This window comes from Ursus arctos, unplaced genomic scaffold, assembly GCF_023065955.2.
Source record: "Ursus arctos isolate Adak ecotype North America unplaced genomic scaffold, UrsArc2.0 scaffold_5, whole genome shotgun sequence".
In the NCBI taxonomy this organism is placed as follows: Eukaryota; Metazoa; Chordata; class Mammalia; order Carnivora; family Ursidae; genus Ursus; species Ursus arctos.
Genome location: NW_026623067.1, coordinates 43,724,596 through 43,750,270, shown reverse-complemented (window position 1 = coordinate 43,750,270; position 25,675 = coordinate 43,724,596). Strand labels below are relative to the sequence as shown.

The 25,675-nt window shown below is 44.4% G+C and overlaps 1 protein-coding gene across 2 annotated transcripts in view; it reads left to right on the top strand.

Moving 5' to 3' along the window:
* The window catches only part of DPYSL3 (dihydropyrimidinase like 3), a 110,879-nt gene that overhangs the window by 25,806 nt on the left and 59,398 nt on the right, over positions 1-25,675 (top strand). The window contains exon 1 of one of the 2 annotated variants that reach the window (XM_026498970.4): positions 23,356-23,547. The exons of the other annotated variant lie outside the window; for it this stretch is intronic. Coding sequence (XP_026354755.1) covers positions 23,509-23,547 — 39 coding nt within the window. The 5' untranslated portion in view covers positions 23,356-23,508. Of the gene's footprint in view, positions 1-23,355; positions 23,548-25,675 lie in introns of those variants that run through there. 2 annotated transcript variants of the gene reach the window in all.

The window sequence follows — 25,675 nt, the reverse complement described above, 5'->3', positions numbered from 1 at the left end:
GTAAAATGAGCCTGGCTGTTGTGTGTGTATTATAGGGTTGTCGGGAAAGTGGAAGAAGATAATTCATGTAAAGCCCTAAATCCGGCATGCCTCAGATTTCATAAACTCCTAACACACGATAACTCTTATTACTGCCCACCTGCACTATTTTTTTTATAAGCTCCTGAAATATGCAGAGCTGAATTTATTAATTAGTTTATTGGACACCTATTAGGTGTCAGATACTGTGAAAATAATTGGTGAACCAAAAATGAGCAAAATACAGATTTGACCTGTGCAATTAGAAAAGAATTCCTGCCTTTGAGGTGCTAACAGTTCGGGAAGTGGGCGGGGGGTAGGTTGGCCATGATCAGAAACACTTAACAGCACAGTGTGATGGGTTTTACAACAGAGATATGCACAAAGGGCCGGAGGAGCTAAGAGACAGACGGAGGACTAAACTGAGACTCGGGGGATGGGGGTAGCTTCCTATGGCCTCGTTGCACGTTTGAGTTAGCCTGGAAAAATATGCATGTATGGTATACTGTTAGACACATATGCTTGTGTGGGTGGGAGGTGGTGGCAGGAGCTGTGGCGTGGGGTGGGGGTGGGGGTGTTCCAAGTAGAGGATCTATAAAAGAGAAAGCATGGCATGCTTAAGACCTGAAATCATGGGGTCCCTGGGTGGCTCAGTCGTTAAATGTCTGCCTTTGGCTCAGGTCATGATCCCAGTGTTCTGGGATCGAGCCCCGCATCGGGCTCCCTGCTCAGCGGGAAGCCTGCTTCTCCCTCTCCCACTCCCCCTGCTTGTGTTCCCTCTCTCGCTGCCTCTCTCTCTGTCAAATGAATAAATAAAATCTTAAAAAAAAAAAAAAGAACCTGAAATCCTATAGATAGTGAGGACATAAGTTGGGTAAAAGTCAAAGCCGGAGAGGTCAGCCAGGGCCAAATTATGTGGAAACTTACAGAGCCTATGCTGGGCCATGATCCCTGGGATCCACCATGGACTCTTTTTCTCTCTTGGCTTCTCCTTCTTGCCAGAGAGGCCTTCTGCATCTCAGAACATTCCTCCTGTATATTACGGTGTTTGTCTAACCAGTAACCATTTGTCTCCTTTCTTACTAAGACAGCCCTCATTTTGCTGAGGGGGAGGCAGTGTGCCCAGCTTGAAAAACTCCCATTTTCCAGTTTCCCTTACAAACAGGGTTATGCATGGCTGACTGCCAGTCGTAACTGACACTGATGTGTACAGCCTGGAGATGCAATGAAAATAAAAAAGAGTGCATATTACGATCTGTAAACCTCCTCTAGCAGACCAATAAATGCAAAGGGAATGTTTGAAGCTTCGGCAAATGTGTCATCCTACACAGTGGATAACCCAGGATAAATCCTTTATTAAAGAACATTTTTATAAGAGCAATAATTAAAGAGAGAGCTCAAAATGTTAGGACTCAGGGGATAGGAATTCTGGTCCTAGTTCTCAACAGTCTTAATTGTGATCCTAAATGGGCCATTAACTATCAAATAACATAATTCCCTGGGAAGATGGAAACAGCCTCTACTGCAGTGCTATTGTGAAATCGAATAAAATATGGTAATAGTGGTAACACTAGCTAATGCTCCTTGAGTGTTTCCTACATCCCAGGCACTGTTTCGAGCATTTTATATCATTTCACTGAAAGCACAAAGCTTTCTGATCATCAGTGAGAGCTACCACTTAATCGATACGTGAAACGAGACAGATGGAATAACTTGCCCAGCATCAGAAAACTTCTAGTAGAAGCAGGCAGAGTTAGGATTGCTGTCATCTGATCCAGAGCCAGAGATCACATTAAAAAAAAAAAAAAAGATTTATTTATTTGAGAGAGAGCACGCGCGTGCTTCCGAGCAGGGGAGGGGCAGAGGGAGAGACAGTCCTCGAGCAGATTCCTCCCTGAGTGCAGACCGACATGAGGCTCCAACTCAGGACCCTGAGATCACGACCTGAGCCGAAATCAAGAGTTGGATGCTCAACCGACTGAGCCACCCAGGCGCCCCATTCAAACCTACTTTTAAGAGTGTTTTCAAGAGTTTGAGTGGCCTTCCTCGTTATGATGACATGTTAAGACAATCCTTTACGTGGCATTACTTCTGTAGTTTCTAATGACTTTGATCTTTCCACCTTTCCTCTGGTAGCTTTTACTTCTTTAATGTAGTTTATGTTTATAAAGTAGCCTTGAAGCTCTGCTTTCATTGTTCTCTCCCTTGTTCTCTCCCATTGTTCTTTCCCTTCTCTTGAATAATCTTCCATTTTGAGCAATTTGTGTTGTGATTTCGGTCTTTCTATCAAGTCTTTGGCAGTGAGGATCACATTGTGTCAATTACAAGGAAAATCATATATGCCAGCTTTCAGGTTTGGGTAACTTCTTCAAAACTCATCTTGGCATTCCTTTTGAAATGCCACTATTTTAGCTTTTTTATTTTGAAATGATGACAGGCTCCCATGAAGTGGCAAAACTCATACATGAGGTTCTTTGAGCACTTCCCTCAGCTTTTGCCACTGGTCACAGCTTAAATATCAGCAGTACAGTATCAAAACGAGGAAATGAACATTGGTACAATAATGTTAACTGGGCGCCACGGCCTTCATCAGGTTTCAGCAGTTCTTACATGCATTTTATGTGCATGTGTCGTTCTATGTGATTTCATCCCACACATATCCATATAACCACTATTGCAATTAAAATACAGAACTGTTCCCTCACTACAAAGGAACTCTCTCACGCTCCCTCTTTATTGTCACACCTACTCCTTTCCTGTCCGTTGGCAACCACTAATTTGTTTTCCATCTCTATAGTTTTGTCATTTTGAGGATGTTGTATAAATGGAATCACACAGTGTATCACTTTGTGAAGTGGTCGTTGTTCATTAAGCATCATGCCCTTAAGATCCAGCCTCGTTTTTCGTCTACCCAGGGTTTGACCCTTTTTATTGCAGAGTAGCGTTGAACTGTGTGGGCGTACCAGACTTTATTTACCCATTCACCTATTAAAAGACATTTGGGTTCTTTCCACTTTCTGGCTCTTATGAATAGAACTGCTATAAACATTTGTGTACGAGCTTTTGAGGGAACATAAGTTTTCATTTCTTTGAGATAAGTGCCCCAAAAGTGCAGTTGGTAAGTTGAGTACTTATGGCATGTTTAGTCTTATAGAAAACTGCCAAATTATTTTTTGGAGTGGTTGTACCATTTTACATTTCAACCGAAAGTGAATGAGAGAAGTACCACTTTTTTTTTTTTTTTAAGATTTTATTTATTTATTTGACAGAGAGACAGCCAGCGAGAGAGGAAACACAAGCAGGGGGAGTGGGAGAGGAAGAAACAGGCTCCCAGCGGAGGAGCCTGATGTGGGGCTCGATCCCAGGACCCTGGGATCACACCCTGAGCCGAAGGCAGACGCTTAATGTCTGAGCCGCCCAGGTGCCCCAGAAGTACCACTTTTGACCCAATAGTATTTTCTCCTCTAAGAAAGCTATGAAAACTTAGATTTTAAAAAATAAAGGACTTTCCTGGTGACAAAAAAATGGTTCCATCCTTAGGTTGGGGTGATGGTTGTATGACTCTGTGAATATACTAAAAAACCATTGAATTGGACACTTTAAATGGTGAATTTTATGGTATGGTAAGTTATAGGAGTAACTTGTAGAAAGAAATGGGTATGTAGATATGGATATGTATGTAGAAAGAAAAAGGCTATTACAAGAAGGGATCTAATTGTATTATAAAAAATCTTATTCTGTCACACAGTTTCTGATGTTTATTAAGAATTTACTATGTGGCAGGCATTACATGTAATGTTTGGTACACATCGAACCATGCCCCCTTTACTAACTAGGATGTCATTTAACCATTCTGAATTTCCACATCCTTTTCTGTAAATGGGAAAAGGAAAATTACCTCCCTTTGTGAGGATTAAATGGAATAATGCATATAAAAGCATTTAGAGTGCTGCCTGCACAGTATCATTATCCTTGTTATTAAATTCATGAAAGGACATTTTCCTTATAGCAGTTCATAACTGCCTGGTAATAGTGTTATGAGAAAGTGAGCCATGCATAGTAATAAAGGATGACAGAGTCTGCCGTGGTGTGTATGGGAACACAAGGGAAGCAGCTGACATTTACTGATCGCCTGCTATGCACCGGACACCGTATTTACTAGCCACCATTCTGCACATTTCTTCCAAATATTGCTCCACAACAGAAAGTAGTATTATCCCCATCTAGTAGAAAAGCAAGCAAGCTCAGAAAGATTCAGAAACTTTCTCAGTTTCATGAAGGAATTATTTGATGGAGCCAGGATAGAAACCCACGTCTGTGTCCCAAGGTTGTGCTTTTCCACTTTCACCCATAAATTGATGTCAGCAAGACTATTTTTCAAACACCACAAGTAACTTCTGGTATTTAGATACTTGCAGCTTTTCACTTTATTTTCTCTCTTTATTCGGAAATGAAAACTTAGCATTTCCAAGGTGGTGGAATTAAAAATATTTTTAATGTATTTTTAAAAGAAGGTGGACATCTTTAGAATAGTTCAGAAAGAACACTACGGTTCTGTCCAACCTGAATGTCCACCTGCTTAGAGCTTGAATGAGAATTGAACTGTAAAGAGCCAAACTGCTGCTGGCGAAGTCCATGGCCACAAGTGCTCAGGAAGAGGTGAAGAGATGTGTTCTAGAAGTTAGAAGGCAAAGCCCGCCCACCCCTCCATGCTAACTAAGCTCAATTGAAAAACAAGGGGTCCCTGGGTGGCTCAGCTGGTGAAGGGTCTGACTTTTGATTTCAGCTCAGGTCGTGATCTCAGGGTCGTGAGATCCCGCTCCACCTGGGACTCCATGCTCAGCGGGACACCTGCTTGAGATTCTCTCCTTCTCTCTCTGCCCTTCCCCCCACTCATGCCTCCTCTCTTGCTCTCTAAAATAAATAAATAAATCTTAACAGAACAAAAAACAAAGCCCAAAACTAAATCCAAGCTCAGAAGAAAAGAAATCGTTTGCAATAATATGTCATCAAAGCCATTTCTCAAGTTTATTCACCCATGGCTTAGTCTTTGTGTTCTTTCTTTCTTCAGACTCCTTTCTCTTTAGCAACTGCCAAGTGTTGTAATGGAAGCAAAGACGGGACTCTAATGTCAGCCAATTTATTGAGAAAAACAACAAAGAGAAGTCATTTCCTTTGTAGAAAGCCTCAACGATTATGCATTCCCATTCCTCAGGTTTATGGAGGAACTTGGCTGTAGGTTTCCACTGGAAAGAAACACAAGGATTTGGAATGCCACTCGGAAAACTTAGGTCTTCTTGATTTCTGGATCAACTCAGAGAGAGAATCCCAGTGGGCATTCTCATATTGATGAGAGACAGGAGATCTTTGGCTAGGAACCTCCTAATTTATTCTCTGGGCTTTAATAAAGCTCTCTGCTTCATGTGTTGGTATGGTATAACTGATTTTATTTTACTTTATTTTATTTATTTTATTATGGGCAGGAGAAACAAGGTCTGGTTCCTATATGATTAACAAAACAAAGCAAAACAAAAACAAGTCTTGGGTTGGGTGAAGAGGTTCTCTGAACCATGCAAAATGACCTCGAAAGTGGCTGAAAACCTCACCAAGAATGAGAAATGGCATGCAGTGGGTTCTAGGAGGATGCTGCCGAGCTCAGCTTCAGGCGCATTTCATTTTGCATTGTTATGAATGGCTTGGAAGGAGCTTGTAAACCTACTCGGGTAATTAGATCTGCAGATGAGGGTAAATTTGGTGGTGTCCAGACCCTAGTGAGGAAGAGACATAGCACAGAGCAACCTACAGAGTAGAAAGATGGACAGGAAATGAACAAATGAGATCAGCCTGGAAAAGTAGAAATGTGCATCTGGAGAAATACATAATTTGAAAAACAGAGAGGTACTTAAAGGAAGGTCAGACTTGGAAAGCAACAGTGGTAAACAGGGCTTGGAGTGGATATCAGTTCCGGATATGTGTGTAACATGATGGAAACATAATACTAAGCCTTGGTGTTCATATAGCCTTTGGAGTGCATTTGTTTTTCGAACAGGGGCATTTCCATGATCTCATTTGATCTTCAGCCCAAAGAGGTTGGAAGCAAAGAACTTATTCTCTATTAAAGAGATGAAGAGAGGGTAGATAAATTGCGTGAGGTCAAACAATTTGTTAATAAAGTAGACATGGCTAAAGCTTGGGTCTCTTGACTCCTTACTCTTTTTCTCTTCTCACAACGATACCTCATCATTATGTTTCAGTATAGTAATTGTTTGTGGCTCAGTACTTTCCTCTGTTTCTAATACTGTGCACCGTTTTATTTCATTTGAAACTCAGCTTAGTGTTACTGAAGCTTTGACCAGGCAGGAAGCCCGCCCGCCCCACCCCTGTATAACTAGGATGAAGGGAGGCACCGTCTGGTGGATGGCAGATCTGTGGATGAAGCGTCAGAACCCTACGCTGATGGTGTCATTAACTGTGGGCTTAGGGGTGCACAGACCATATGCCTTCTCTAGTCTCATGTGCTTCAGCTGTAGGACTGAGCTGATAGCTGTGGGCTCATGGAGTGATCTCTTTGAAGATCTAAAAGAAGAACGAAGCTAGTACAAATAAAGACCGAGACCAAGAAGCTTGAGAAAGAGCTAGAAGGGGTGGGGAGTACGGATACATGTAAATATCTGGACTGAGAACACTTACTTAGCATATGTCAAGCAGGCAGATTAAGCAGATCCTTATTTTCAAGGATCCCCTTTACAAAATTTATCACTCGCAGTGTGATTAGAATGAAGAAAGATGGCGTAGCAAATGTTCAGAGAAAACATGCAGCTAATGTAAATAGAAGGGGGGTACAGGCCTGTGAGGCCTCAGAAGGTAGAAGACTGTGGCAGATGGATCCTGATTCCAGCCTGTCTGGATACCTCTACTTGGATCCTTCCAATCCAGTCCCTCTTCTTTAAAAAAATTGTTTTACTGCGATTGTTATCTTTAACTTTTAACAAGGTATTTTTACTAAGCGTTAACCTAAATGATAACCCGTTAATATGCAAATGAGCCTGTCTGAAACGTTCTGCCACCCCCACCAATCCAATATCCTTCAGGATGCTGCTCTCAGGTCGGGTTTGCATTTGGTTTGAGTTTGTCTATGCGTGCGTGTATGTATGTGTGCATGCGTGCATAATGTATATATGTATATTAGCATGTAGTCATCCAAGGCAATCCTTTCTTTGACTAAAAATTTATTTATTTATTTTAAAGAGAGAGAGAGCCCAAGTGGGAGGGGCTGAGGGAGGAGAGAGAATCTCAAGCAGACTCCATACTGAGCTGAGTCTGACATGGGGCTTGATCTTAGGACCCTGAGCCAAAACCAAGAGTCAGACACTTAACCGACTGTGCCACCCAGGCACCCCCATCCAAGGCAATCTGAACACACATCTCATGAGTGCCTTCATCTATAAGCTAGGCACTGTGTGGACCCTGGGGATGCAATGCTGAATAAACAGAGCCGCATCCCTTCTCAAGGAGCCTGGTGAAGATGGCTAATTAAAACAGATAATCATAACATACTCTGTAAGCCCAGGACTGGAGATGGGCAGAAGCTCTGGGAAGCACCAGGAGACACTGAAAAGATGTTAGGAAAAGCTTTCTAGAAGAGACAAAGCCTGAGCTGAGTCTTAAGGATTGTTCGGAGTTTCCCAATTTAAGAAAGGGGGTGGCGCCTGGGTGGCTCAGTTGGTCGAATGCCTGACTCTTGATTTCGGCTCAGGTCATGATCTCGGAGTCGGGATTGAGCCCCTTGTTGGGCTCTGCACTCAGTGCAGAGTCTGCTTGTCTCTCTCCCTCTCCTCCAAGCCCTGCTCCTGCTCTCTCTCTCAGATAGATAGATAGATAAATAAAATCTTAAAAAAAGAAAGAAAAGGTACAACTGTTTCTGGCCAAAATTCTGACAGGGGCAAGCACTTGGGGGCAAGGAGCGGCATGATGTAAGAAAGGAGCTCCTAGTTCCTAGGGTTACTTGGACCCAACATGCAAGTCAGGAGTGAAGAAAGGTGAAGCCACAGAGGTGAGCAGAGGCCAAGTGGTGGTGGTGGGGGAAGGGATGGTGCATGACATTTAGCATCTTAGATTTCAGATGCTGAGTCTGAAGGGGAATGATTGGAAACCTGCAGGTAAGTGAGGAGGTGACATTCAAGATGACACCTGAATGATAAGGACTCAAACTGGTTGAGGTTGATCCAGGCAGAGGGAGCAGACAGGACAAAAGTACCCAGGATGGAGGCCTAGGTTTTTGGTTAAGATGACCAGGTAAGGTGAGGTATCACCAGCTGAGCTACAAAGCACTGGAGAAGGTACAGAAGGTTCTGGAGCCTACCTGAGACATGCTGAGTGTTCTAGTTTCCCTAGAGAACAGATCATAAGGCAAAGATTAACATTCCAGAAGTTTATTAGGGGATGGTCTCAAGATCAACACCAGGGGAAGGGAAGGAAGCCGAATTGGGTGAAGGAGGTTGCAGCCTCAGTAGAAACCTCGGCTAGCCCTGCAGGGAGTTCTGAAGAGAGAATGAAACTTCAGCTCTGCTCCGAGTTAGGATAAGAGGGTCAGGCCTCAACTCCCCGCTGGTACCAATGAAGACCACCCCCCAGGGCAGTGTCATTCAGGCAAGGTGGATCTGCTTACCTGAAGCAGTGTTCAAAGATGGTTGACAGCTGAGAGCATCTGCCAGAGGCACTTGTAGCATCTGGAATCAGAAGCCCTTTTTCCCAAAGGGGGAGGCAGGCCATGCACCGCGGGGAGTGGGGTGGAGCAGGGTGCCCCTGGATCGCTCAGACAGAGGCTTCCCGTGTGCAGTTGGATGTATGAGCCTGAAGCTGAGAGGCCAGGGCTGGCCAAGAGGCAAGGTTTGGGAGGCAGTATCTTACCAGTGGTGTGAATGCATTAATTCGGGGGGTCGTGCACACTTTTGAGAACCTGAAGGAAACTAGAGACAACCTCAGAAAAAATATTTGTTTGGCTGTCTTTGGCCTGGGTTCACTCAATAACTGAAATCACTTAGTAACACTCTATACCCTGAGCAACATCATGCTATATGTTAATTAATCTGATTAATTAATCCGGTTTCTTGGAGCATTCACAGAGTATCAGGTACTCGCCATTATTTCACCTGATGCTCATGCCATGTAAGTTCACCATGTTGTCCCCATTTTGCAGAGGGTGAAAGTGAGAACTTGTCCGGGGTACCACAGTCAGTACATGACAGAGCTCGAGCTGAGATACCTGGTGATGTGACTGGTGGAGTTCAATTCCAGAAGTCCGTTTGTGAGCGCCATGGTGGGCTCTCCAGGCCCCTTCTTTGGCACTCTCAGGGTGACAGTGGATTCTTGCCAAGTAGGGGGAGAACCAGCCACCCAGGCACCAGTCAAGCAGGTTGACTTCCGCCATTTACTAGGTTGCCTTTTTGTTTTGCCAATGACTTCCTTTGTTGTACAAGAGCTTTTTATTTTCGTTTAGTTCCAGTAGTTTATTTTTCCTTTTGTTTCCCTTGCCTGAGGAGACATATCTAGAAAAATGTTTCCTAAGGCCCATGTCATAGAAGTTACTGCCTATGTTTTCTTCTAGTTTTATGGGGTCAGGTCTCACATTTATGTCTTTCATCCATTTTGAGTTTATTTTTGTTTATGGTATAAGAAAGCGGTCCAGTTTCATTCTTTTGAATGTTGCTGTTCAGTTTTCCCAGCACTGTTTATTGTAGAGACTGTCTTCTCCCCATTGTATATTCTTGCCTCCTTTGTCATAGATTGATTGACCATATAAGCATGGGTTCATTTCTGAATTCTCTGTTTTTTCTACTGATCTATGTGTTTATGTTTGTGCTGGTATTGTACTGTTTTGATTATTGCTGCCTTGTAGTATATCTTGAAATCTGGGATTGTGATACCTCTAATTTGTTCTTCTTTCTCAAGAGTGCTGTGTCTGTCGGGGGTCTTTTGTGGTTCTACAGCAATTTGAGTATTATCTGCTCTGGTTCTGTGAAAAACGCTGTTGTTTTTTGATAGGGATTGCATTGAACATGTAGATTGCTTTGGGTAGTATGGACATTTTTAACAGGATTCTTCCAGTCTATGAGCATGGAATATCTTTCCATTTGTTTGTGTCCTCTTCAGTTTCTTTCATCGGTGTTTTATGGTTTTCAGAGTATAGGACTTTTACCTCCTTGGTTAAGCTTATTCCTAGGAATTTTATTCTTTTTGGTGCATTTGTAAATTGAATTGTTTTCTTAATTTTTCTTTCTGCTACTTTGTCATTAGTGTATAGAACACAACTTGTTTTCTGTGTTAATTTTGTATCCTGCAACTTTATTGAATTCATCTATTACTTCTAATAGTTTTTTAGTGGAGTCTTTAGAGTTTTCTATGTATATTATCATGTCCTTTATCAATGGGGACAGTTTTACTTCTTCCTTACCAATTTGGATGCCTTTTCTTTTTTGATTGCTGTGGCTAGGACTTCAGTACTATATTGAATAATAGTGGTGAGAGTGGACATCTTTGTCTTGCTCCTGACCTTAGCAGAGAAGTTCTTCGTTTTTCACTCTTGAATATGATGTTCGCTGTGGGTTTTTCATATACGGCCTTTTTATATTGAGCTTTGTTCTCTCCAAACCCACTTTGTTTAGAGAATATCATGTACAGAGTTTGAATTTTGTCAAATGACTTTTCTACATCTATTGAGCTGATCACAGGATTTTTATCTTTTGCTTTGTCAGTGTGGTGCATCACATTGATGTGCCAATATTCGGCGTACTTCCAAGAGTCTTTACCATCTTTTTATACTAGTTAATGAAAAGTCAATTAGCAAGATTATAGTAAATTTGTCATCACAATGTTAATGAGTCTCATATCAGACTTCTGTGACAAAAACAGTTTCCACCTTTATCTGCATAGAAACTTTCACAAGAAGCTTTGTGATAAAGTAGTTTCCTGTGAGAACCTTTCACAGTCCCAAGATTTTAAATGAGGAGACCTTGGATCCTATTAAAACAAACTTTCCACGTGACAAAAACTTAGAAGACTTAAAGAGAAACTCAATGTTATGGTGACAAAATAGATAATATAAAATCTTATATTTACTTTAAATTCTATAGTAAATATATAAATTCATCTTAAATGCTATAGTAAACATATAAAATTTCAGTAACCTTTTCCCATAAAACTACCTCTACAAGTGGTTTCCGGGGTCCCTGCTTGGAAACAAGATGGTCCCTTAGTTTAACTTTAATTTTAGTTAAGGCTGAGTAAGAGATAAGTGGGCTTTTATGAAAGCGGCTTTCCACAGTGGCTTTAGCGTTAAACCCTCATTACAACAGAACTGTTGTTCTACTGACATCTGCTTATACATTACTTTCATTTGTGCTGTAGAGAATCCCCAAGAAATGTATAAACTAGGTAAGTGTCAATAACAAAATGTGTTCATCTCTGTAGCAGTGTGTTGAGGTTTTTAAAATGGAGATCATCGTAAATTATTTGTGGCTATGAAGTAATGAAAAGAGGACTTGGATACTTGTTAAAATATGCATTAGTTAATTATGCATACCTTTTGGGAAGGTGCTCAGTATACTGTGCTGTAAGTCCAGAAAGTCCTTATCTAATTTGGTACATGATTTCAGCAGGGAGGCAAGATTAGGAACTGCTCGTGGGCCGGCTTGGACAAGGGTTCTCCGTTTTCCATCCACTCACTATTACACAAACTCCAAGACTTATTCTTTTAATCACTCCATGGCGTAATGATATAAACCAGCAACTCCTTTTAAATGAATCACTCATCTTTCTGTTCCATAAGACCTGTTCTCTCATGTTTCTTGTTAGCATATCCACTCAGTTATTGTACTGACCCATTTTACAGATGAGGCAAGTAAAGCTCAGCAGGTTTTTCACACTGTTAATTCTAAAGTCAACCAATCTGAAATGAATTTAGAAAATCTAACAGTATTTCTCTATTTCAGTCTCTGGTTCTTCTGCTTATGTTCACTGTCTTCAGTGAAAAATGGACTACCTGGACCTTGAAAACTGACCAAGCACTCTGCTTGGGGCCAGGTCACTCATTGATACTGGGTGTCCTAAAGTCAGAAATCCAGGGTTTCACTTGGGATCAGAGTGTAGAGGTGACCAGTCCAACAAAGAAGAACACATTTGTTGACATAGCAGTGATACGCAAGAGGAGTCTCTTTTTCATTCAACAGCTCCTCCGGAAATTTGCTCAGAGAAACCTGTGACTAGACCCTCAGGCATGTGTTTCTGCCATTCCTCCTTCTCTGAAAAGTTAGGGAGCCAGAGGCTGATGAGGCCCCATAGCCCTGGAGCGTTTGCTATAACTGAATACAGGAAACCAGAGGGGGAAAAAAACCTAAAAGACTTGCAGCCAAAGTCCCTTCCTGGAGAGATTGGGGAAACCTGGAAAATATAAACTGGAGTTGCCACCTTGCATTTGGGGGCTGGCTTGCTATCCTGAGCCTCCATCCAAGAGTGAGTCTCACATCTCTCATCTAGGAGGGAGCTTTCGTGCTCTGCGGAGAGAGGTCTGAATCCAATCACGTGCGTTTCCGTTCAGCCCCAGGCTGAAACTGACTGCACTTAGCAGTAGATTCTGCAGCTCCGGTCATGTTCTCGCACAGGCTTTTAGCACACGGCCTGTAGTTCCGGGATTCAATCTTGCGGTTTAGGGCGCACTGGGAGTGAAGTGGGGGTGGGCTGGGGAAGGAGGTAGTTCCCTGGAGATAACTCACTGCTATCTCAATTCTGAACAGGCAGCAGAGACTGCTTTGGAAAAAAACAACCCTCACCTTTGAGACTCAGAGGCCCCTACTCTTTAATGCCTAAATAATTCAAGAATCTCCAAATGATCTGGTGTCAGAAATTCATGTAACTATATGCCAGGCAGGTGGCATAAATAAACGGAAGCCAACCTTTCTTCAAGGCAAAGGAAACAGCAGACATAGCTAATGGGAGAGTACGTGTTCTACCCAGAAGGCAGCCGGTATTCGATTCTAGCTGATGGGCACCAATGTGTATCGGGGAGCCCAGAATTCCTGAGTTTTCCAATTTTTTAAAAAAGATGTATTTATTTATTTGAGAGAGAGAGAGAGAGAACTTGAGAGCGAGAGGAGGGGCAGAGGGAGAGGGAGAGAATCCTCAAGCAAACTCCCCACTGAGTATGGAGCCTAACATGGGGCTCAATCCCACGACCCTGAGATCATGACTTGAGCTGAAACTGAGAGTCAGAGGCTCAAGTGACTGAGCCACCGAGGCACCCCCCAAGTTTTCCAATTTTTAAAGATATCTAAATTTGAGTGTGAAATCTGTACATTTTAAAATATTGGCTTAGTACAAAATATCATCCCAGGTATATATTCACTTACTACCAGCCTCACTTTGCATATTGAATTTCCTGGGGTACAGATTCTGGAGAATAACATGTAGGAAGTTTATTAGGGATCACCATCTGTGCAAGGGAAGGGAGGGGACAGTTAGACAGAGGGGGAAGTTGAGCTGTGATGTGGTCTACAAGGCTTTAGCTGACCTGACAGGCTTTGGAGTTGTTACCCTGTTGTGGCTAGGAGGCCAGGCCCTTACTTGCTCCCATTAACCACTTACTGGATCAGGCTGCCCTTGGGGTGGGGGTGGATTACCTGAGACAAGGACGGTTTCCAGAGAGGGCTGATTGCTGAAGGTTGAGAGCACCTGGAGGACAGAGTCCTTCAATCCTGAAGGCGGGAAGGGGGGCCTGGGTGTAGCTTCAGAGGGTCTACTACATCTTCACTGCTCCTGGTGGTTTACTTGGTGTTGGGAGATGGACCCTGGTCACCATGCGCTTGTCCATTTATGGCTGATGTACTTGTCTATTTACTGTGAAGACTGGGCAAGGTAGTACCTAAAAGAACCCACGTGCATTGCAAGGGTGTCGCCGTAATTCTCCTCCCTGCCCCCATTGTGTAACAGCAGCCCTACCTCCTCTTGATAATCTGGTCCTATGAAGTTGCTGATTCTCTTCGTTGCCTGTTTAGTCCCTGGGCATAGAGAGACCGGAGTGCTCCGTAGCAGCAGTAATGGAGTTCAGTAGGACTCTTGCTCTGCCCCCTGGTGGAAAGCGTTTCCCCTTCGGAGAAAAGATAGGAAACAACCCAGAGTTGCAGGGAAGTGAAACACGTGTTTCCCACTTGGCTCCCTGGGAGTGATGGTCAAAGGGGTCACTCTTGCTTCTTCCCCTTGGTTCTTGGACTCATGTATTCTTCTTTTTGGGACAGTACATACTTGATAAAGGGCACTGATTTAAAATGACAGTGCATCCTGGAGGATGTTGCCTTATCCTTGCAAGGAATCATCCCTGAATTCGTGCTTCACTTGTGCCTTCAGTAGATCATTCCTCCACATTTAGGATGGCATCTTCTACGTGGGGAGTCTTTGCTAGAACTACTGGATCTTGCAGTCATATGACCTTTCATGCATCTTGCTTGCTATTAAATAGACCCCTTAGTCCGATGTGATGTTATGGAACCCACGCCATTGCATCAAATACTCCTTAGTGTCGAACTGAGGCTCTAGAAGCAGCAAAGGCAAATCCATACCTAGAATATGTATTCACCTCTTTTCTTTTTTTTAAGATTTATTTATTTTTTGGGGGGGGGGGCTTTTTTCTCCACTCTCTAAAGTTCGTGTGTCCTTCGTGAACACTGTACAGCTCATGTGTCTTACCAAAGCCTTCAGCATACTTGTCACTTCTCACTCATCTCATCAGTTTTGCATGATGTCATCCAAAGAGAGTACCAGTAGGATGTTCTTCAAGATGTCCAGACTAGATCTTTTCAGACTGTATTTTAATGGAGGGAAGGACAATCGTAGCCCTGGTCAAGACTCTTCATGTGAATTGTCATCTGTTTCAAGTGCATGCAAACTGCTTTGCATTGCTTTTGTGGCAGGGATGGAAAAGAACTTCTTGGATAGTTCAGTGGCTGTGTACCATGTGCTTGAGGCCATGACAATATGCCCTAGGAGAGTATCACAACACTTTCAATTTGGGATCTTAATTGATTGAGTTATGAATTGGGATTTGTGTGTCTTTTGTACTATCTGGAATAGTGAATTAAATGACAATATAATGGGGATTACCAGCCCCATAGCATTTTGGTCTTTAAGGCCATTCTCTTAAGATGCAAAAAATTTTTAAATTTGCTATCTTGATTTAACATCTTGGGGTAAAGGTGGGGAAGAGTTTTAGAGCCTTCTCCTTGATCTTCCCAGCTTGATTGCTGTTACCCCACAGGCTAAGAAACCAACGTGGAAGTGTGCTAATTGCCATATTTGTCCATTCCAATTAATTAATAGAGGTTTGAAAAATGACCAGTAGGTGGATCTGTAAAGGTAGTGGGCCAAAGGTAAGCCAGAACTGGACCAGGAGTCCATTTGTTACTTGGCCTCAGCATGCTTTCACTCTAACAGAAGAGTTCTGCTGATGCAAGTCTCTGGGTATCAGTGTCAACAGGGAACTTATATCCATCTGTCCTCCAGATGTTTAGGTAGCCCCCTTTCCCATTAATAGGTGGTGCTAGGACCCCTTGGGGAAGGACTAGAGGAATCATACTCATCATGGTGTTGCAGGATCTTTCCTCATGATGACCCGCTTCTCCTTCAGTTAATGTTTTGCAAACCTCAAAACTAGGTTAGATCTAGAAATTGGACACAGGATTATGACTTTTTAAAAAAAGATTTATTTATATATTAGAGAGAGAGTGTGTGTGTGAGCCGGGGTGGGGAGGGGCAGAAGGAGAGGGAAAGGGAGAAGCCTCAGCAGACTCCCCACTGAGTATGAAGCATGATGCAGGGCTCAGTCCCAGGACCCTAAGATCACAACCTGAGCCAAAAACAGGAGTCGGCCGCTTAACCAGCTGAGCCACCAGGCGCCCCATGGGATTATGACATTTTAGTGGAGTACTACCTTCAGCCTTCTGATCCTCAATCCTTGATTCATTTTGATTACTACCTATTTTAGTTTCCTACTGCTCTTGTAACAAATGTGACCTCTCCTGTGGGTCTAACATGTGTTGGGCCAGAGAAGGAGATGAACACACAGTAATTTATCCCTCCGTCCCAACCTTACCCCATAGCCCTAGTGGCCCTGCCCGGGGCTTTGAAATGAACTACCATCATATCTTATGAAGGCCAGAGGCCTTCGGAACCATCCTCTGTTGAAGAAATGAATGAGAAGCTCTATGCAGGGAGAAGTAGGTTTGCACACCTTGCTCAGGCTGGTATAAGTATGATTTTGGAATAAGCCCATAGGAATGTTTTGTGTATTTCTATAATATTTTTATTTTTTATTTTTTGGCATATGTGTATCAAAGGTAGAATTCTTTGTCCAAATATTTCTGTGTCTTTAATGTACAATCATCTAATAATAGCAGGTGAATCACCACCTTGATTTTCATTCTGTGATACTGGAAGCATATGACTAAGACTTCCCCTGTTTGAACTGTGGATAAAACATATGGACCCAAGTGACTTAATGGGCAGTTCTGTGATTAAATGTGTATTTGCTAACATTAGAAGAGCCTGTGAGTTTCACAAAGGCTTTGGATATGGTTTTTGCCCCTTCAGAACTCTTTCTGTATTTGTTTTGGAACTGTTTTTTTCCTCTATCCTGAAAATGGAGATCAAGGAAAATGTTTCACCATGTTAATATAGCAAAATGTAAATTTGTTTTTAAAAAAGTAGAACATATTTTCAGTGATCAAAACTATAAAAATGGCTGATCACTTATTTTAGGTATATTGGAGATTAAAAGGACAGAGAATATTCTTGATTTTCTCCTCTATTCAATTTATCTTTTATTTATTTACATTTTTAAAAAAGATTTTATTTATTTATTTGGCGCAAGAGAGAGAGCAAGAGAGAGCACAAGTAGGCAGAGCAGTAGGCAGAGGGACAGGGAGAAGCAGGCTCCCCACTGAGCAGGGAGCCTGATGTGGGATTCGATCCTAGGACCCTGGGATCATGAGCTGAAGGCAGACACTTAATCGACTGAGCCACTCAGGGGCCCCTATTCAATTTATTTTATACTGCATTAATTCTACTCTATTTCAAGCATTGTGAAAGAGCTGGACACTGAAAAGATAAATAAGACATAGTCCCTGACGTAAACGAGTTTGAAAAATCAGAACAGTAGAAGTAATGGCAGGAATAGTTGCCATCTAATTAACTTGCTTTGGACTAAGAGTTTTACATGAATAATCTTATTTAATCTTCAATATGTTCACTATCCTTTATCTTCCTATACACTTATGCCCTGTTTTCTCATTTAAGGACACAAGATCCCTTGCTCCATCCTCACTTCCCTGTGGAGGAGCCATCTTTGCTCCTTGCTATGGGCAAGCCCTCTATTTGAATGCTAGATGTCACCTGTGTTGCCCACTCAAGGACAGTAGGGCTCTTGTCCACATTCTCTTACAGAGTCAGCACCATAGGCCTACAACCATGCTCGTACTTCTCTCCCATGAGATTCTGCTTTCTCTGCCTGTCACTGCTCCATTTCCTTGTCCCCATGGGCAACAAAATCCCTTGAAAGAGGTGTCTACATCAGATGTTTCCAATTTCCACTTCGAGTGTCTCTTGGAAACACTGATCAGTTTTCACCCCCACGACTTCATTAGGACTGTGCCGGTACACACACACATAGTAGGTACTCAGGAAATATGACTTGAATCATTTAACATACGCTCCCCGGAAAACCACTGTGAGGTGGCTGTTAAGATACTCATTTTATAGGTGCTCTGGTGAAGGCCCACAGCGACCTTGACAGTGTTTTCATGTACTAATTAATTCTCACTTCTCATCTTCCTTGAACCTTCAGCAGCATTTAACAAAGTGAATATGTTCTCCTCTTTGAAATGATTTAGTTTCTTGACCTTCAGAACACCATGCTCCCATGGTGTACCTTCTGTCTCACTGACCCCTGTCTCCACTCCTTTTCCTGGTTGCTCATTTCCCCTCAGGACACTTACTTACCTCAGACCTGTCTGCCCTCTGTCTCTACTCACTTCCTTGCTCATCACCTCCAGTATTATTAAATAATACCTAGAGGCCGACAACTCCTAAATTTGTGTCTCTGGCCCAGATCATCCCTTAGATTTCCAATCTCGAATATCCGCCTGCCTGCTCAACATTTCGCTTCGATATTTTTTTTAAGATTTTATTTCTTATTTATTTGCGAGAAAGAGAGTGTGTGCAAGCATGGGGGGAGTAGGAGGGGCAGAGGAAGAGGGAGAAGCAGACTCCCCACAGAGCAGGGAGCCTGATGCGGCCTCCGTCCCAGGACCCTAAGATCACAACCCCTGCCAAAGGCAGATGCTTAACTGACCACTAACCACCCAGGCACCCTTTCACTTTGATATTTAATAGGAAGGTCCACAGATACATTCCTGATCTTCCCCCCAGTCCCTTTCCTCCCACATTTTTCCCTGTTGCAGTGAGGCACATCTTTATCTTTTGAATTGCTCAGGCCAACAAATTTAGTGTAAGTGTCATTTCCTCTTTATCTCACACCCTGGTCAATTCCATCAGCAAAAACTGTTGGCTTTACCTTGAGATATATCTAATATGTGACCATTTGTCGCTGCTTCTACAGTTACTACTTGGTCCAAGCTACCGTCATCTCACCTGACCTTCTGTGACCTCTCTACGTAAAATTCCAGCCCAAACTCAAGACAGTGGAATGGCTTTCACCTTCCCACTCCCGGTTTAGTTATCCTCAGTGTACTTCCCATCATTTTAAACACCATGTATTATCATTTTTAACCTTTGACTTGTCCCCTTTCCTAAAACGTAAGCTTCAAGAGGGCATGGATTTTGTCTATTTTATTCAAATATTTGAATTCCTAATGTCTAGGTGCCCACAGTAGGTACTCAATAAATAAAAGTAAATAAATAAGTAAATATGGACCAAGGTCCCTCTATTTCCAAATCCAGATCCTTAAACAGCACACCATTCTTTGTCCCTATTTTGCCCTCGAAACCCAATATCAATTGTTTTTTAATTATTTAAATTAACACAAGGCTCTCAATGTTCTCTTACAGTTTGATGGCAGCTACTCTCAAAGTCACAGCTCTCTAATTAGTGCTCAGGTACTAAATCTATTCTACCGAGTCGTTCTTTGGCCCATATGTTGCCTTAGAATTTTGTGACTGTATCATATTAGCAAAGGGATTTCCTCACAGCCTGAATGTACCTGCTGTGAAATCTGAAATCAGGAAACTCTAAGAAGCCTTAGAGAAGCAAAAATAGATATTCTTTTTCTGCTTTTAATATTTTATTTATTTATTAGAGAGAGTTCACAAGCAGGGGGAGGGGCAGAGGAACAGGAAGAAGCAGACTCCCCGCTGAGCAGGGAGCCATTGTAGGCTCATCCCAGGACTCCGGGACCATGACCTGAGCTGAAGGTAGAGGCTTAACCAACTGAGCCATCAAGACACCCCCAAAATAGATATTCTTAAATCTAGATTTTATCACATGCCCTTTAATCATAGGAACATTCTTGTTCCCATGTATTTACTTTTTCTTCAGACACAATTTTAAAATTCACATAGTCACTCACCTAATAATTATTGAGCAATTTCTGTGGGCAGAGTCCTATTTCACACACGAAGGATATAGCTGTAAATAAAACCAACATATTACCTGCCCTCACGAAGCTTACATTCCAACGACGGGGAGAAGGATAATACTCAATGATCAATTACTATGCATATGGTGAAAAGTACCATGAAGCTAACACAGGCACAGAAGGGCACCAAGTGCCTTATTTTTGAGTAAGGGTATAAGGTAAACTTCTTGAGATCTGGGACGTTATTATTGTTATTCACCTCCGTAACACTAGTACCTGGAAAACTAATAGTGTGTCGTAAGCACAATATAAATATCGTGTGAATATTGTGAGAACGAATGAATGATGGAAAGACCCAGTGAGGGGGTTTCTGCAGCAGTCCATGTCAGACGTGAGGGTGCTAGGCACAGGAAGAAGTTTTGCAGATTAAGAGGTCGTATTATTGTCCAACAGCACGCAGAGTACAACTTCGTAAGGAGTTTGCTGTCTTTTATTCAAGGGAAAACAGTCCATAGATTGGGGGGATACCGTGCCTCATGAGCAGTAGAACACACTTTCTGAGGGATTTTGGGCAAGAGCGAGTTTTACAGAGAGTTAGAAGAAGCAGCGTGGAAATAGGGCATGGTTGGCCAGGGATTGCCGTGTAATACTTATAATACCCTAATACTTTAGGGTAAAGTAAGCTAGCTAAGCTGCGTTGGAGGATTGTGATTCACGCTTGTTAGGTTTCCGGTAAGTGGAGGCTGATTTAGGTTTAGATTTGTGACATGGTCCCAGGGACTGGAGCCGCCTCCATTTTGTGGCTCTCAATATATGAATTAACTTCATCAATCTGGATATAGTTAAGAGACAGAACCAACAACATTTCCTGAAAGATTGGATATGGAGTGCAAAGTGGATGGACTGAAGGAGAAGAGTCAAGGCTGATGCCATGCCTTTGGCCTGAGCAACTAGAATGAAGTAGCTTTGATTGAGGTGTGGAAGTCTACCAATGTGGTAGGTTTGGTGGCCAATATTAAGTTACTTTGGGACCATAAATTAAGTCTCTCTATGTCTCCTTTTCCCCCTCTCATCGTTTCCTGGGATACCTAAAGCCAAGCTGTGTATCCAAGGAAAACCATCCAGAGTCATTCTACTGTGGAAAACAGCCACGCTGGTTTCACTCCTCACTCTCTTGGCCAGACACAGAGGCATCCTGTATTCAAAGAAAGGCCCAGCCAAGGAAGGCTTTTTCCTTCAAACTCATCTTGGACACTTTCTTTTGATTTAAGAAAGAAAAAGATGATTGAGGGGACAAAAGAGGGAAAAAATAGTGTTTGTTGTACATTTCTGATTGTGGCAACAGCTTGAACCGATTAGCTGGTTATTATGCATTCCTGTGCACGGCTTGTCACTGGAGTCCGATCCGGAGAAACGAATCACAAGTCCTATTCTCCATGGCTGCTAGCATGCAGACCTGACCTCAAAGAGTTTAACCCCAGGTCTTCTAATTTGAAATAACACACACACACACAAACACACACACACACACAATCAAGTGACCAAAAACATGGTATAAATCTATTTTAGTAGAGAGTGTTCTGGATTATAATGACAGGAACAGAGGACATAAATAGGTTGCAAGAAAGGGAAAGAAACCTCTAGTATTAAAAAAGAAAAAAACGCAGTGGTATTTCTTTAGGATAGTCAATATCCCCTACATATTTTTGCTTTTCTTAAGAACTTGCAAGATCCCTTCCAGCAAGTTTGGGACACATCTTTGGGAAAGATACAGAGAGAGCTCTGCAGGGTTTCATAGTATGTAGTTAATTCTCTTTTTACCCTGTTCTAAATATAATCCTGCTCATTTGCATGCCAATCCCCAGAATGCATTGTAATTTCACAACTCTTGGCTAGTGGTCTCAGCATAAGAACAAAGCAAAATGTTTTGGGCGTGACTTTGGCCCTAAACCCTGCTCAGGCTTTGCAAAAGAGCACAGGGAGGTGACTTTGCCTGGCATTCATCCTTCTAGCCAGGGTATCACAGAACTAAAGTGGAGGTGGCTGGGGACTTTCCCTGTGAAGACTGCATTCAGTCCACTTACCCATGAATAACCAGAGGTTTGGGTTAACTCACTTGAGAGGAAGGAGTCTTGAATTCAGGGAGCTTAGTCTCCCCTCGGGGATTATGTGCCCAGGGTGGTTCATTTTAGGTTTTTGGAAAGCCCAGGCTGGAGTATTCTGTTCCTATTCTGGTGGATGCTTTATATAGTTCCTCTACTGCAGAGAAGGCCTGCAATTTAATGAAAAGATGGCCAGAACTGTGGTCAGTGGCCTGCCTTATAGAAATGTGAATTTAAGATTATTCACACAGACCTAGTTGTGCTTAGTGACATCTGCAGAATATTCAGTAGGCCATTAGCAGTGACAGTTGGGGAGTGGGGATGGTATGAGACTTGTCTTGAAAGGGTTTTACAGTTCTTGCAAAGCGAGCCATTTTTGTTCTTTAAATGATATGTTTGGAATCATTTTCAGGGAGAGCTGAGGGATCTCGCACCAGGACCACCAGGTAGCCCCCGCGCATAAAAGCCCCTCCAAATATGTCTTCCTTGACCATTTAATTTTAGCGAGGAGCTTAAGGACAATATATTCCAGCGCTAAAAGGCCATGTCTTTGCTCGCAATGACATATTGACTTTTGTCCATCAGCTCTGCCTAAAGTAAACTCGGGATTTTCAGCAGCGCACGCTGTTCACAGCCCAGGGGAAGCAACAGTAGTGTCCCTCACGCATCCTTGTCTGCACACCAGCAATGTGACGGGGGTGGGGGGTGCTTTCAACCACAGGTGTTTTCTACTCTTGACTCACAGAGCAGCATTAATGCACTTCGCCTATTCTGAGAGCCAGGCAGTGGAGTTCCTCTACAACAAATTATTTTGAGACTGTTTTTAAAATACGGAGAACAGTTGCTGGTAACTGACGCGGAGTCCCTCGCAGCCCCGTGAGAGCGAGTGGTTGCTTTACATTTTCCGACACGTAGTGCCAGGATCTCAGGCGAGCCGCGGGCCGGCCGGGCTGCACCAGGTGTGAGCAGGTCTGGGTTTTCTCCGGGCTTCGGCGGCGGGTTTACACCCGCAGCGGCCGGCAGAGGCGGCGTGCCGCCCTTCGCTGTAACAAAGACGGCGCCGCCGCCTGCAGCCCGCGCCGAATCCGAGGAGCGCGGACTCCGGGAGGGAAGTCGGGAGCCTTCTCTGGTCCGAAATGAGGGTCGGGAGGGTGGGAAACCCGACCAGGGGCTGGCCGCTGACCGCGTTGGTGCTTCCCGGGGCTCGGCCCGCGAGGGCAGGGGGCGACGCTCGCGCTCTTCTTTCTCCACCCGGGACTGCAGCATCCCCGCCCCGAAAAGTCCCTCGCGCCCCCTGGTGGCTGTGAGCAGGCTGGCTCCGCCGCACTCCTAAGTCACAAAAAAAGGAAGAAAAAGAAAAAGTGGGTGAGGCAGATGCAAAGAGGAAAATCAATAGGGATAAGAGAGAAGAGGGAGGAGTCGCGGAGCAGCCATTCTGGTCTTACGGGGTCCCAGCTGGCACGGCAAAAGAAAAAAAAAAAAAAGCCCGGGCGTGAACGCGAGTGGAGGAGGGTGTGTGTGGCGGGGGGGTCGGGGGTGAAAGGGGGGACCGGGGAGATTTACTATTGTCTCTGGCAGCCGCCGCGGGAGCCCGGGAGGGGGGCGGAGGCGAGAGGAGGCGGCGGCTGTGGCCAGCGCACCATTCGCTCCACCTGATCTCCGGCGCTGCGCGCTGAGGAAGGCGCGGGCAGGCAGGAGCAGGAGCAGAAGAAGGAGGGAGGGAGGCCGCTGCTGCAGGCACCGCCGCCACCATGTCCTACCAAGGCAAGAAGAACATCCCGCGGATCACGGTGAGTGGGGCGCGGGGCGCGGCCGCCTGCGTCTCTCGCTCGCTCGCTGCTCGCTGCGCCGCGGGCGGGGCGCCTTGGATCCCGCCGGCTACCCTGGTCCGGTCCCCGGGGAGGGACGGGGACCCGGGGTCCCGGGGGTGGAGAGCGGCGGTCAGCCCAGCCGGCGCGCCGGGCGCCACCCAGACGGAGCGACCCTGGCGTTTGGGGGAAAACAAAACAAAGAGGAAACCCAGAGTGGCGCGGAGAATTTTGGATTATGTATCAGAAGGATACATAATCCTCTGATTTCCCACCAGCCGGTAGTTTCCAAATAACGCAGGGCTCAGGCCCTCCCTGGATCCCCGCGCCGCCCGGGGTGTCAGTGTGCGCTGCCCTAGGCAGGGTGTGCTTTTTGTTTTAGGTGCCTTTTGGCGAGGCGGGGTATGGAGAGATGACACCTTTCCCCAGGGGTGCCTGGTGGCACGACCGCGCCCCTCTCCTAGCTCCAACCCCATGTCTCTGCCTCCCGCGCCGCGAGGGTGGCGGCGTGTCTGGACCTTCGGTCTTCACCTTGTCCCCTTCTCGCCTGCATTCACCCCGTTCATATTTCGGTACGTCATATTCCGGACTAGACAACTATTGTGGCTGTAGAGGCAATGACCAACTTTTTTTTCCCCCCTCGATGGATTTTTCGTTTTTCAGGTCATTTCCCCCCCTCATCCCTAGAAAAGGCTGAGTTTGAAGAGCAAATTTTAGTTTGGGGTAGTAGGCGCACGCTGTGTGCCTTACAGTGAGCCTTACATGTCCGACTGCCATTGTGTGCAAAACCGAGCCACCCGTGGCTGGCGGGTGTCAAATGCCCTGGGCGAGCGCCTAGGGCGGGGTGGGAAGGGGACCTGCCATTATCAGGTACAGAAGCCGCATCTTCGCCAGAGGCAGCTCTCAGCGGCAAAATACCGCGCCCCAGCTGAGCGTTTCTGTGGGATGCGCTGCAATGAAGCCCCTGAATGGAAGGGGCATAAGACAACCTGGGATGGGCATTACCAAAAAAGGGGGGGGGGGTCGTAGGGAGCAAAACAACAATAACAAAAAACACTGACATTGGTTAGTTTCGCATGAAGCAGTATGGTTGTGCTTTGTAGTGAATGGGGTGTGTGTGTGTGTGTAGTGTGTGTGTGTGTTTGTGTGTGTGTGTGTGTGTATAGTGGGGGAATGGGTGGCTACTCCATCTTTGCAAGGCGAACAAAGGAAGCGATCAACTGGCCCCTGGGAGGCTCTGCAGCTGCCCTAGGGCAGAGCTGTACCTGCTACTATAGTTCATTTGCCAGGGATCCACCAGATTTTGCTGTGGGCATGAGTCTGTTTGCACTTGGTCCGCTATGTTTGGAACGCCCTGTGTGCTTGAGACTGCCAATGCAGGACCTTACCTTTGTAGGCAGGGGGAAGCTGTTCTTGGCTCTAGTGCACTTTATTCTCAAGTGGTTTTGTTTCTATTGAAGCAGGCTATCTTTTTCATGCACCTGAGCCTCACCCCACACACGTGCACCCCACCCCTACCTGCCGTCCACCTGGTCTTAGGGAATAAACAACACTGCTTAGGAGAAGGAGAGGTCGGGATGGGTAGGGATCCTTTTGCCAGGTAAAGGTGTCGGGTGTACACATACCCTCCTTTACCACTGCGTGATAACATTGACTTCACATTATTGAAGAAACATTGTGGATCTTTACAATGCACGGTGGTTTTCTCAGTGCCAGTTGTCTTTGCAGACAGCTGTGGAAGATATTTAAAAAAAAAGACTGGGACAAAAGCTCAATTTTGATATTTTCCCTCAGTGAGGAGAGATGAACCCCAGCTCTCCTGATGAACCCCAGCTCTCATGCTGTTTCATGCATGAAGCATGCTGCTCAGATGCCCCTTGCCTTACCTCTGCTATACATTTGCCAGTTCTCCTGTTGGGGATAAGCAGAGAAAAGGTTATTTTTTTTCTTTCTAGTCCAAAGACCGCAAGGTTCTTCTTATGAACTCAGCCTGTGCTGTGGTACCGAGGGCCACGCCCATTCTCATAGGTATCACTAGGCCACCTTTCAGGAGAGCTACAGAAATTTAGCCCTGATTGATAACTTGCCTTCGAAACCCCCATAAATGTGG